Here is a 14,620-nt window from a genome sequence, read left to right as displayed (position 1 = left end):
ATCCCAGGCTGGATCCAATTTGCATGCACAGGAGTGAAATAAACCATGATAACAGAACCAACAAAGCAGAGCATCTTATCTTTGTTTTGCTGCAGAGCAGGTCAGAACAACATGTCTCCCCTCTTTCTCTCGCCTTTTTGGCACTGGACACCTGTACTTTTCACTTTTAATTACAAGGCACAGCAAGCATTTGCTTGTTAAATTTCAGGTGCCAGTGGGGATGGAAGCCATCCAAAAAGCATGTGCTTGACCTGGCAAAGAGTGACTGACTGGCAACAGTCAGCCACATGCTTGGCTGTAAAACCTTTTCATTGTCACAGCAAGGCAGCCTTTATCCAAGGTTACTCCAGCCTATTATATTCTTGTTACAGCTGCACATTCTCCAGCTCCCCACAGATCAGGGTAGCAAAGTCCTCTGCCACGGTATTCCCACCTGCCTGAGGCCACTGCAGTGCTGTCCAGCTAATCTGCCAAAGGCTTTTCTGTGTCACAGCACGTTCATGCAGAGTTCTGCTCCACAAACTGCCAAATGGGTTACAAGCATCACCACTGGATTTGTACATCCAGTTTGACCAGCACTTCTACTAATGGGTCTGAGCCTTCCAGTAGAAGAAACCTCCACTGGTGATCTTAGGCACCAGCCAGTGCTTCCACACAAATACAGAGCTTCTGAGCTATACTATTATATTGCTCCAGAGTCTGGTATTTCTGCATAGCATAGCTCTGCATGATGCCTTTTTACTCTTCTGGACTCTAGGCAGGAAAGCCCCGGTTGTTACAATATCTGACACATTGTTTTGTGGTCATCAGCTTTTTTCTGGTGACAGGGAACAGCTCTAATCCCAAACTGTCTTCACAGAAAGAGAAAAGCAGCATTCACTTTTATAATTATATGTTATTTGAGTAAATGCATGGTTGTGCTATTCTCCATATAACTACAAAGTAATTTTCACCATTATGGTAACTTCCCATCTAAGCAAAAATAGTTACAGAAAATAATGTTATCAGTAAGGAGAGGCTGTGTGCACCACAGCTGCTGGAACTGAGAACACCATTTATATAAAAACACTCCTCTGATTATAGGTCTCACTTGGGAGAACACTTTATATGTGGGTATGAGTTTACTCACAGTAGTTGCCCCATTACAGAAAACAAAAAGATGTGCATGGATAGTTACTCATGGGGGTAAACTTTTGCAGCCTGTATTCAGCAATCTATTTCATTTGAGGACAGTAGAGTGTTTCATGACTCTATAGAAAAATAAAAATCGTGTTATGTATCTCCCTTGAGGCCATTAAATCTGAATACAATTTTAAATGCATCATTGCTTCTCCTTTGCTTACCCACTTTATTTTTCTGCTTTTTTAGTCAGATTGCAGAGTGAATATAGACAACAGTCAGCTTTATCACTGTTCACATCCAGATGCTTATAATCTATCTCAATTTACTTACTTGGCATCTATTACTCATGTGTCTCACTGTCCCCAATGTACTTCTCTTCCTAACATGCCCCCACTGGAGGAAGCTAAGATGATAGGAGAAGGTCTATCACATTTCTGGATGCAAGGCTGAGGCCCAAGTTACAAAACATGATGGCATTGCAGTTCTCTGCATGGCAGCACTCAGCTCTGAGCTATCCATGGAGGATGCAAGCTCTGCATGCTAACTTGGGTGCCAAAGATTCAGGAGCCAGATATGGGAAGGTTCAGGACTTAGGTAGAGGATTCCCAACCAGCACTTCACTGGCTTTGGCATTTTCCATTACATTTAATAATTAGCTCCCAATGAAACAGTACTTGCAGGTTTATGGCAATAGTATTGTCTTAGCAGGGGAGTGGCTGCCACGTCCTGTTCCATCAGGGTCACAGGTACTTCACAGCCTGGGGAAAATTGTGTACTTTCCTTTCTGTATCCCTTCATGCACATATGTGAGCTCTGTACATTTCTGAAGAAGCAGTGTAAGATGAAACAGAACTGGAAGAGGGGATAAGAGTTTTATCTCCAACATAACGCTGACACTTTGGTTTTAGATTCAATAGGCAAACATCAGAAAATTACCAAGCTTACTCCATTTTTCCACGCGTTTCCAGGTCCTGAGCACTGCATTCCTTGTGTGCACCCCATTGCCCGTCAATCTCCAAGCACACCTGCTCCAGGAGTTTTCCTGCTTTCTTGCAGGTATTTTTAAGGATCATGTTGTTCCACCATGGGAAGGTTCCAAGGGAGGAAAATTATGAGCTTGTTTGTCAGCAACAGAGAATTAAAATATTAGAGGTCTCACCGTAAAAGGCAGAACCAATCTCTCCTCAGAGACAGAAGGACTGGTCTAAGAGTTGATTGCCTAGATTTATAAGAAAACAACAGCCTGAGTTTTCCCTAACAGCATCTGTGGACCACTTAGAAAACCCCTGTCATTACTTTTGGAGTCCAGCAACATCTGTCTGTATACAATGAAAAAAAGACATCTTAGAACTGAGAGGTGAAGGGCAATGAACTCCCACTAATGAACATAGAAGCCTCAAGCACTCCACAACATAGTGAAATAACTCTCTAAGATCTAGTCCTGCCAAGCTCCATGCTGAAGAAAACTGATTTTAACAGTCACAGAAGTGTTTCCAGGTTTCCCAGTGCTGCTTGAGATAAAATATTTTACACAGAATTGATAACACCAGAGCTGACATTACAGTTACACTGTAAGAAGCAGATGTGTGTATGCACCACAAACTGAGACTGTGGCCACGTGCCCTGCAGACTCTGCTAATCTAGGCTATTAAAATGAGAATTCACTCAGTAATGCTGAGCTTCTCTATTCTTCACCTTAACAAAGAATGAAATAAAAAGATATCTTGCCACTTATTATTGGGTTTGGGGTTGGCAGGGGGTGAGGGGAGGATTTTCCTCAAAGAGAAATAAATAAGTCTTGGTGAACCAACTCTTATCACTAAAGATCAAGGTCAGATCATTATATGGTCTTCAAAAGGACCCACCTTCCCCTCCTCTGAGAGCTGCTCTCCACCCATTCTATTACTTTTCCCTCCTTTTTAATAACAGGATATAGTCACTCACTGTTATTGATTGATTGTCCTGCTGTCTGTGAAGCACCATGCCTCTTCTCGTTAACTCAAAACTACCTTATTTTTCATACTTCATAAATTAATATATTATTGGAGCTGCAGCAGTAAATGAGATGGCCATGTTTCAGAGTGTGGTAAGGAGAATGGAGAAAGGAAAATAGTCTCATAAAATTGCCCTATACCAGAACCTGCAGCTGTGTTCACCCTGCTGACAGGCCATGTGGTTAATACAGGGAGCCCTGTACAAGGTGCTGCCTCCTGACAGAACCTCTCCTCCCTCTAACCAAGGCAAGGCACTCTGAAAGCTCACACAGGTTCACTCTGCTCGCTTCATAAAAGTATTGCTCATGCTAGGTGACAGAATTGCAGCTTTATTTCAGTTGATATCGTAACTCTCGATCCATCCCTAACACCCCCTGTCTAAACTGGAGCAAACTGTCTCTGTTCTTCTGACAGCCAGCTCTGGGAACTCTACATCTGAATGTGGATGGGACCTCTGCAGTTTTACCCCGTTTCTTGTCTTTATGACCTTGTAAGATCCCTAAGTCTCCATGACTGGAGCAATACAAGGTGAAGCAGACAGAGAGTGCGACAGGAGAGAGGGACTGAATTTTAGGAAGGCAGACAAAGCAGCCCTGTCAGACATGCACCAGGATGCTGACAAGCTTATCACTCTTATCTGGTAACTCTCCTTTTGCTCTAAAAATTGTTTACAATTTGGAATATAGAGGTACAAAGGTGCAAAATACAGATGAATAATGGTACACAAAGACAAACCTCACTCAAGCTTTGTGATTTATGAACTTCTTTTCCTTCACAAACACGGAAAGAATGGCTTTCATTGTAAATGGCAGTTTCTATTTATACCTATTTTCTAACCCTCTTCCCTTCAGCCCCTTTAAATAATGCCATATGGGAGTATTTTGTTAATTATCTCAATTGCATTTATTTTTAGAAACAGCTGATGAGCGGTGCGTGTAGTTCAGTGGGTACAAGGAAATTTTTTCTGTTGTTTTTAAATGTATTTGCTTCTTCAAAGAACTAACTGAAAAAAACACCAGGAATCCCCAGTTTTCACATTCATGAATTCCAAGGGACAGTCTTCTCTGAAGGGCAACAATCACATTGCACCTGTTTAAGAAAGGGGAAAACTTTCACTGGGGGTCTTTCACAATTTTGGGTTGCAATTCTGTGTTGTGTGTGCTGGAAAATGGTCATCTCCCAGACCACGGATGTTGCACAACCTCTGTTTTTCTCTATGATTTATGTGAAGCCAGAAATGTTTAAGTTAAAACCTACAAGCAAACAGACTTTGTTCTTTCTTTAAGGACATGATCCTACAGGTCAGTTCAGGTTCCAGTGGGGCATCTGGCATGCCAGGCCCCACAGTCCCTGACTGCAGTATGGCAGAAAATTCTCACAAAAGCATCTTGAATACAAAGATTCACAAGGAGGCACAATTTCCAAATATATTCATAATAATAATTTAAAAAAACCAAAACACACACACACACACAAAAGACACAACAGAAAAAAAACAACAACTAAAATACCAAATTGGACATACTGAAAAAGATTTAAGAGTATTTGTGCCTTTATATCTCAATGTTTTCCAGGCATTGATCTTGAACCATGTTCAAAACACTAATAAACCAAGTCATCCAGCATCAGGAAACTATATACCTTAGGTAGGAAAGGTCAGAGAAACCTACTCTGAAAATGGCTGAACTTACTGAACTTACTCTGACTTTGCTGAATTCAAAATAGAAAACAGAAAACACTTCAAAACAAAAAATTCCTAAAGTCCTCTTCCTGAAATACTACAAAATGTCTGTAATCCAGGATTTCTTTCACACAGTTGCAGGCCACAGTTCTGCAAACATTTACAAAAATGATCTCTTTTCTCGGGTGCCAAATTCAAGCTGAATTAATTGGACAAGTAGAGAGAATCCCATGTACAACAGCTCACAAGACTGCACCTTGTAAATAAAACACATCATGTCACACATCCTCTCACTCTTCCATAGATGTTGTGGGTGACCTTGAGGAAATCATCTTTGCAACACCAGTAAGTGAAGAAAAATATTACTTCTTCTTCATTCACATTTTATTCCTCTATTTAAATTTTCAGTTCTGGAGACAGAGTGTGACTGTCCCTGAAGTGTATTTACGAGATGGATACACTGAGGTGTTACTCCCATCACAGCCACATTTGTACAACCCACTGGTACAACCAGAGTAGGCAAACCTGAGCTCAGCTAAGCCAGGCACTGTGTATCACAGCTTTCCTCTCTGCTCACAGCAACCCTGGTCTGAGTGACATGGATTTTGGAGCTCTGAGAAACACAGGAACATCACATACAGCTTAGTGAGTACAGGGAAGTGGTGCTCAGAGAATTTTACAGAGAATTTTACAGCAGCATTTGCAGGTCAGGTGGTTTAGTCCCTGTTAATGGCAGCTGCAAAACCAAGAGCTATTTAGTGACTGTATTCCATTAGGCTGAAGGGAAAGTTTAGGGATAAAAGACAGTAGAAAGGGCTTCTTCCATCACTCCTGCCCTGTGGCTCTCACTCAGCCCCACTGCCTTTCAGTTATAAATACATTCTCAAGATCACATCACCAAGTGCCAGTTTGCAGCACAGACCCTTGATCATGGTGCCAGCACAATGAGGAAAAAGGGTCCAGGGAAACCTTCCATCTTCCTAAAGCCCAAATGGCTTTAGGATATTCCAGAGATCAGTTCCTCACCAATAGCTTGGGATGCAGTCTAAGGAAAAAGCAGCAGATGATTAATGGGAGCTGTGGCTGAGCACAGCAGCTCAGTTCAGGTTGGGCTAGCACGCCTCAGGTACATGCTGGAATCTCTGTCTCATCAACCTATCACAGGTTTGATGAGTAAGGAGAAAACAAAATGCTACAGAATTCCTTTGGGAGCATGTGAACTAAGAAATGAAGGCAAAACCAAAATAAGTTTGAATCATGGTTCTGCCCTGAGGCTCCAATCACAGCTGAGGAATTCCCTTTGGCCAGGACATGTTTTGCTCTCAGTGACTCTCCAGGTGAGCAAGAAGAAATAAAGGGGAGGTCAAAATGACTTGTGCTCATTTTGGCATCTCCAGTTTCTGTAAAGGAAGGTGCCACTCCCAATATTCTAGCTAGTCACCAGTCAAGTAAATGCATTCCTCTGCAATTACAGTATTACAGACAATTAATTTCTTCCTTCATTAACACAAACAGCAACACAGTATTGCTCCCTGCCAGCTCATAAACAGTTGCTGCACTTCAGCCCCCAAGAAACTGCACAGACATAAACAAATCTAATTAGATTTATCTTTCAGAAATTCTTGCTCTCTAAATACCTCTGAACATTTCTTCTGACAGCCCAAGTTCAGAGGCATGGTGAGGTATGAGAGGTGCAGCATGACTTTGGCTTTCACAGCTTCAGTGATTTGTGCTGCCTCTCCATTTTGATTCTGTGACAACTAACAAACTAGTGTGAAAAACCATTTTCCCAAAACTCTTCAACTGAGCAACATAACTTTATTTCTGCTTTATTCTGATTGCAACTACTGTTCAAATAGCTTAGCTGGAAGGTCTACCTTTAAATAAAACCTAAAATGCTTCAATTCTAGTACAAGGGAAAAATGGGGGGAGTCCTCATTTCATTTACTGCACCTAGGTGATGCTTCTGTTCAAACAGTCAGCATAAAAGTCTACAGACCTTTTAATTCTTCAAGTCATCACCTGCAACAATGATTGTAATACCTCAGGGGAAAAGCTAAAAACAACTGCAGCCAACTGAATTGCAAAGCAAATTCATGGAGGAAGGTATTTCTAAGACATCAGAACTGTCACCTCAGATCTTAAATGCAATCAGGGCCTCCAGTTTATCCACACCTTATCTGAACAATACTCTATACAGGAAAATGGAGTTGATTTGTCAGAGTTGTTATTCTCTTCCTTTTTCCTCTCTTTCATTTGCATTCTTTTTAACTCCATCGTCTCCACCTCCACAGTATTCCCAAGGGTAGAGATAAAAGTTTCTTACTGAGAACTGGATTTTCAACTAAACAACATCTTCACCAAGAATAAGCACTCTTTACAGAGTATTTCACAGGAAAAAGTAATACCTAAAATCTATGGTTCAACAATTCCTTGAGATTCAAAGTTGTTCCTCTCTGCCTGAAAGGAGCAGTGCTTCAGATATATGGGACTTCAATCCTCATCTTCTTTCTGCACCTTTTTGGAAGGGCTTTCCATCCCTCTGTGAGGCATCAATTGTAAAATGAACCCTGTTATTGACAACCAAGAAGAAAGCAAATGCTCTCACAATAGGGGATCTTACCCAGCAGACCAACTCATGCTAGAAAATATGGAATCACAGCATTTCAGCTCCAAGCAGTGACATTTTGAAGTGCAGCCAGTTAAGGAAAGAATCACAAGCTTAACTTTTTGCGGAAATTATTCAATTTTCGAACAGAATTTTTTCAGCAACCATAAAGAAAGAAGAGACTTGGGATAACAAGAAACTGGAAATTTAAAAAGTCATGAGAAATGTTTCTATTAAAATAGAAGAGATTTTTCCCTTAGTGTTTTGGAAGAAATAAACACTTTTAATTCCCAGACCACTGTGAAAATCTGCCTCTAGTAAAATGTAACTAACACTCAAAACACAGCTTTAAATTAAAGGTCAGCAGGGAACTGAGATCTCTGCCCAGCAGAAAGTAAGCAGCTTTTTGTCATATCCCCAAAGACAAACAGGCTACAGGGTAGAAAAGCCAAAGCTAAGCATTTTGCTAATTTCAGCTTTTCAGAGCACTCAAACATCTGCTTTTTTAAATCCCATTCATCTGTAAGGAAGGGGTACTGCTAAACAAATATGAAAATTTCTCCATTCTGAAGTTTACCACAAGTTACCTGATTGGTGCAACCTGTTTGGCAACCTGACAAAGCAGATGCTTCACATGTGGTCTTTCTCTCAGGCCAACAGCTGGGTGGGCAGGTGCACTGAAGGGGAAGATGTGCCCTGGAATACACTCTGCCTACTGGAGCATCTTCATGGGTTTGGAAGTGTCAATACTGCAGGCACTTGGCTTCTCACCAGAGCCCAAAACAGGAACTCTCAAAAAGCCAGTCCCCAGGACTTCAGCGCTGTCTGACTGCTAAGGGCAAAGATACCTGGAATTTCACAGCACTAAGGAGAGCTCAATGCAGGTTTTCCCGATCCAAACACAAGTGCCTGTTGTGCAAGTGAGAGGAGAAACAGCCCAGCCACCTGCAGGAGAGCAGACCCAAGTCTGGCAGTTTCAACTCCCAGCAGCAGAGGCTTTCCATACACTTACAAAGCCTTGTGAAACCCTGAACTTGTTAGCTCTTAGGAGAAGGGAACTAGCAGTGTGACAGCTCCATGGGAAATTGGAGCAGTCCTGGCTCACTGCAGGGAGTGTTTTGGCTGCCATGCAGCCAGAGTCTGCACATTCACAGTGGGCTGCAGTTCCCTTATGTCGGCAACCAAGGTGGTGTCAGATCACCAAGCTGGCCCTGACCCCTTGGGATGATACAACTCAGGTATCACAGCTGGGAAAAAGAATTCCCAGCAGCTTCCTTTGGTATGTGCATGTTGTTAAATTGATTTAATATAGCTGCAAATGTCAAATTGCACAAGGGCAAAGTGCATTTTCCCAGCGAATCACCTTCTGTGATTTCTAGGAAATGGACACACCCCGTCCCAGCTCCAAGAGCAGCCATCAGCAGGTTGGGGAGCGCCTGGAGCAGGCAGGAGCTCTGGGACCCAGATCTGCTCCACAGCCAAAGCCAATTCAGCTGTCTTTGCTCTGTGCCTTGCTTAACTCTGTGCATGAGGAGGGTGGGGTGGCTATCACCCAGAGGCAACACGTAAAAGCCAGAAACAGCTACAGACTAAACCTGACCTCCAAGAAATAAAGCACAGGTTGCCAAAAAAATTAAAATATTCCCACCAAAGTTTTTCAAAAAAAGAAATCAGAAACAAAAGGCTTTTCTCTTAAAAGAAGAAAGCAAAATGCCAGCTTTTAAATCCCTGTGCCTCATAATTGAGCCCAGGGTTATGCCACAATTCAGGTAAATGATGTTTATATAACTGGCATTTGGATGAACACAATTCCTATTTAACAGCTGAAAAGAGGCATTTGGGGTCTTCAAAGAAATCTGACAGGTAATTCCCACTGTAGTTCTGCAGGGTAGCTGAGCAGTAATTATCCCTCTCACTAGTAAATCAATTAGGAATGAATGTATGGAAAGCTTTTCTCCTCCTCCAAGTAAGCGCTAATCCTCTGAGCACTAATGAGCAGACAGGGCCAGCAAGCAATGCACAAGCCCATCAGAAATCGACAGGAGGCAGGCAGGTACCAGTGGCTACCAACCAGTGCCTGGGAGCGAGTGCCTCAGGAGAAAACACCTTTCCTGGAGAGGTCTGCATGGCTCATGAGTGACACTGGCTCCGTGCATGTGATTGCTGCTGGTCCCTCCCTCCCACTCACTGCCTCAAGCAAAGACCTCCTTCTGCAGCTCTCAAGAGATCCCTGCATCGTGCACAGCAAGGCAGCACTTCTGCTGCTGGAGGTGAACCACAAGGGACCTGGGCTTTTTCTGCTGGGACCCACCTATTGCTTTGTGATTCAGTATTGGCAGCTGTCCTCAGGAGCTCAGCAAAACTATTCTGCCTACTCCCCATGCCACAGGAATAATCTTCACCCAGAGAGACTGGGAGAAGACTGCAACCCTAGTGCATTGTTTGCAGTGCATAACCTCAAGAATCTGTAAGAGGAGTGGGTGGACAATAAACCCAAACCTGAATTTGACAAATTTCAGGTGTTCTGGTCCGGTGACACCTTGTTCAGGCATTTCTCAAGTGCTACATGAATGTCTGGAGTTGCTTTGATGGTTAACAAAGCAGAGTTCAGACAGCCCAGCTGTTTAAGCATGCACAGTAACAGTGCTCATATATTTAGCAGAGGTAGAAAGAATGGAAGCAAGTTTTTCCCACAGCAGCCAGCATTGAAGCTGGTTTCCTTTGAGTTTTTCTTACAGCTTGTCTCTACATTTCATAAGATTTTTCAGAAGGGATAAGAAGGGCACAGATAGGTCCAAAAATCATTTCCTTGAGCCAAAAAGCAAAAAAATTCTTTTAAATTTCTAATCTCAAATGAGTAAACAGCAGGTAAAGATAGGCCTGTATGCCAATGGATGATGAAATGTAGGTGGTTTTAATTAAAAAAAAAAAAGACTCCTAATCTGTAAAGCTCAGTAGCCTGAGAAATTGCTAGAAGATAATAATATATCCTTGTACTCTGATTTGTGAGGGAGTCTTTACACCAGTGACGTAGGATTTGTAACTGAGCATATTGCCTGTGCTTTTGGGTGGGCAGAGTTGCTTTGGAAACAGAATGAAGAAGAATTAACTCCTCAATGCCCCCCATACTGGATACAGGATGGGTGTGAAGGCCAGGAAAACGCACTACAAAACATCTTAATCTGTTTTGCTCAGGGGAAAAAAAAAAAAAAGTCAAGGTAGTTGTCATAATAGCTCAGCTCCTGCATCAGGAAAAATATAAGCCAAACTCTGGCCACTGCTTTCTTCCTCTTCCCTGTACATCCAAACACACTTAGTAACCAGAGCTATGTCTGCCTTATGGTTGCATACACTGAAATAAACATCAGTCCCAAAACATCTGTAGACTGACCAGTGATGGAAAACACAACAGTCATAATAAGAACAGTACCAGTAGCCAGTTACTAGTTTGGAAATCTTTTGATGGAGACAGGATATGGCCAGTTTGGAAGTGATCAAGCCAAATATGCTGCACTGGGCCTCTACACTGGCCAAGCACAACTTCACTGTCAGCAATTAGCTTCGTGCTGCAGCCCTCCCACACTGATTTCTGTGGGTAGCTGAAAGCATCTTTGTCCCACTAGCTCCCCTGAATCAACACAGGCAATAATTTTAAAGCAAAAAGGCACTGAGTAGCAGTTCCTGGGCTGTGCTTGTGTGAGCCAGCTGCAGCCCTAATTGCATCACGTGGGAAGAGTGAGCAGGGGATTGGAAAGCTGTGACCTCATCTTCTCTCCTACACAACCAAATCAAATTGTAGGCCTTCCACCCACTCTCACAGGCATATTCTGCTTTCAGCCCCCTTACATGATGCAACCAAAGAAAATGTCATTTACATCTTTACCTCCAAATGTGGGGAAAAAGAGTCAAATGCAGAAATAAATGCCTCTTACTCAGTATTTCTAATAATGAGATATAAGGCAGGGAGATGCATAATAGCCAAAGCTGCTGTAAGCAAGAAACCCAGAAATATTTGAGTGAGCTCTTTAAAGTTGTAACATTTAGAAGCAAATAAAAGCAACCTTTTTACTTCTCCAGCAAATTCAGAAGGGAATTAAGTTCTTCATCACCATCACAAGTAAAGCAGGATCAGTTCTGTGGGATTTTGTGGAATTGCACCAGTGCAACTTAGACAGCAAATTCAAGCTCTTGTGAATTACCAACAGATTTCATTTGAGGATCATAATTCCTCTCAGAATGCTGTCATTTTGTTTCTATAGCTACCAGTGCAATGGCTCTCCCTTACCTTCCTCTTGTTAGTGGGACTGACATATAGGTAGCTCAGCACAGTCTTCAGGCCTACTTTGTCATTTAGCTTTTCATAGGTAGTGCCATAGTCTGTTGACCTGGAGAAAAGAGGAGACAAAAAGAGTTTATGTGGTTATTAGAGCTCAGGGAAGGGAATGACTGTGTGCACAGATGCTCCAAGTTACAGTTTGAGCATTATAATGCTTAAAACACAAGATTTTATGTTTCATCGAGGGTGGCCAGCAGAAAAGAGAACAAAACTTGAGTCCTTAGGGGCAGTGTCTGTGTCTGCATTTATTGATTGTACATACTTAGGGAGCTGTGGTGCTGCCATGCAGGTGGACTCTGGGAGTAGGCTCTGCCCCCATGTGCCAGTGTGGGATTGCAAATGGTACCTACACATAAGAGGACTCTGATATCAGCAGCACCCTTAGCACAAATTCTCTCTCCAGACAAATCCAACATAAGAATCCAAATTAAACCCAACAACAACAGTTTTATTTAGGTATGTTGATTTTTGACTTGAAGATGAGGATCCAAATGTGGATCAGAATTGTAACAGCTGAACTCATGTCTAGATAAAAATGTGCCTAAACTGGCATCTTGAGTCCTCAGTCACCCCCAGCCTACTTTGTGCCAGGCATTTAATTTTTCTGAGTTACAGAGACAGATTCAGGCCCCTACACTAGCAAATCCCACCCAGAGGAGCAGATGATCTGGGGGTGGCATTACCCATTCGTGACTGGGGAAAAGGGCTGCTTCGTCACAGAGGGTTTTCTGTGGTGTCCTCCTCCTCATTTGTGGGCATGTTTGAAACCTCACTGCCCTGCTTGTTTCTCTATGGTTTTCATACTTTGTTTTCCTAACAAGATTTTTCCTACCAGAACAAGCCACCAGCCACATCGTACAGGATCCCACACCTGAAGAGTGCTCAGCACAAGGTGACTTTGGGAGGAAGGGGTGTCAGACCCTGCTGGAAAAACTCCCCTCCCCCATGTGGGGAGAGCCTGGCTCCCAGCCCAACTCAGCTTCTGTCATAGGGACAGAGCAAACACAGCCCTCAGCAGATTGACAAGAAAAGGTCCCCATAAAAACCTACCTGGACATATCTACAATTTTATTAGGATGAGAATCCATGGCCCCTGCCCTCCTCTCTAATAATGCTTTTTAGTGGACAGATGATCAGAGAACATGCAGCAATTCTGTGCCTTTCCCAGTACTTATCTCCAGTAATTTGTTTTTGTAAGTTCAACAAGCCTCTAGAATTTGCAGCTTCATTGTTCTGCTTGAGACCAATCCTCTGCTCCTTTTCTGTCTGGCAGAGAAATGGCCCAAGCCACTTCTGGCATCACAATGAACAGTGGCTGGAGAAACTGAGCCACGCCAGAGCCTGCACCCAGCTCTGCTGCTTTCCTTGCTGCTACTGGAGCCCAGAGTGACACCAAGGTGACACAAGAGTGACCTAAACCAGCCAGCTGGTTTCAGGCTTCCAAGTAGTAGGAATCAAGAAGTCAAAAGCTTGCTTTGTTACTGATGTGGCTGCAACACATTTCCTTCAGTGCATCCTTCAAGGACAATTTCTAAATACCTCGTAAAGTCCTTCTTTCCTTAAATATGTTGAACTAGTCTTTCTCCTTTGAACAGTCACCAGCCAAGGTGCTTCAAGTCTTAAACAGCTTCCTTGTGTTTTGGTTAACACTTTAATTTAAAAATAGAGCTAATACTAGCTCCATTTGCACTTACCACTCCTGTGTACTAATGCATAGTAGTATCACCTGCTGGGCTTCACACAGGTACCCCAAAGAATATGACAATAATGTACTGTATTTTCATAGAATTTTCCCACCCAAAGTACCTGAAGCTCTTGTCTCACTAGGTATCAATATCTAACAAACAAACAAAGAAATAATAGCAGCCTTCCCTCTCCAGCCAATCTCAAAACTGAAGCAGCCTAATTAATGAAACTGAATAATCCAGGACAATTAATTCCAGTGCATGAGGCCTCATATAAATGCAAATTCAACAGGTCAGGAATCCTCAGGAAACAGTAAGCTCTAAGCAGAGGATAACAGACAGAGGGCAAGCAGAGGTACTTCCTTGATCTTACCCTTCCAACAGCACTGCAGCTATAGCTATGAACAAGCCACTTTTGTGACTACACATGTACCAGCCACCAGGCAGTGAAAGAGATCACTGGTTTCAATCAGCATTAAAAGAGAACACAAATAACAGTTTAATATTCTGACAGAGCTACTTTGCATTTGTTCTCTGAGTAATTTTAAGATCTCCCAAAATGCTTTCACACTTCTGAAGATGCAGGCTGGGTGCCCTAATGACTCTTTCTCATTAAACCATTTTCACTCATTGCATTTGCCCTTTCAAAGAACAGCTAGAAAGGAAGTAGGATCATTATTTCGTTAGCTTCTCTGAGGCTTTCTTTATTATCCTGACAGTCTCCACTGGCTTCACAGAAACATCTCAAAGGATATCACAATAATATACTGTATTTCCATGGCACTTTTTCTGGCCAAAAAAAATCTAAAGCTTGTGTCTTGTGCTAATCCATTCAAACTAACAAAGTCCCAAAAGCCATACTGGGAAATACTATCTCTATTCTAGAGATGAAGAAGCTGAAAGCTTGCATAGGTAATGGATTATTTTTTCAAAAGCAGGCATCTACAATTAGGCATTTCAGCTTCTGCAATCATATAGTGTAGGGCTCAACTCTACACCAAATTGCCTAATTAGAAAACAAGCATAAGAAAAAAAAAAAAAGTTGTCCACTAATTTTAGTTACCCAAGCCTGAACATTTAAAGAGATGTGACCCACAGGTGGAACAGAAGAGTTTTGAGTCAGCTCTTAATCTTAACATGAACCCTTTTCCTTTACTTCTAATTACTTCTAATTCCAAATTAACTAGCCATACA

General features: G+C 42.3%; 1 protein-coding gene across 1 annotated transcript in view; it reads right to left on the bottom strand.

The window, feature by feature from the left end:
• Positions 1–14,620, bottom strand: part of SORCS3 (sortilin related VPS10 domain containing receptor 3) — a 266,957-nt gene that overhangs the window by 130,498 nt on the left and 121,839 nt on the right. The window contains exon 3 of the mRNA XM_071446466.1: positions 11,691–11,790. Within this exon, the coding sequence (XP_071302567.1) occupies positions 11,691–11,790 (100 nt within the window). The remainder of the gene's footprint in view (positions 1–11,690; positions 11,791–14,620) is intronic.

Source organism: Agelaius tricolor, unplaced genomic scaffold, assembly GCF_023055355.1.
Source record: "Agelaius tricolor isolate 1412-34295 unplaced genomic scaffold, bAgeTri1.0.p SCAF_22, whole genome shotgun sequence".
NCBI lineage: Eukaryota > Metazoa > Chordata > Aves > Passeriformes > Icteridae > Agelaius > Agelaius tricolor.
This window is presented reverse-complemented; position numbering and strand designations above follow the sequence as displayed.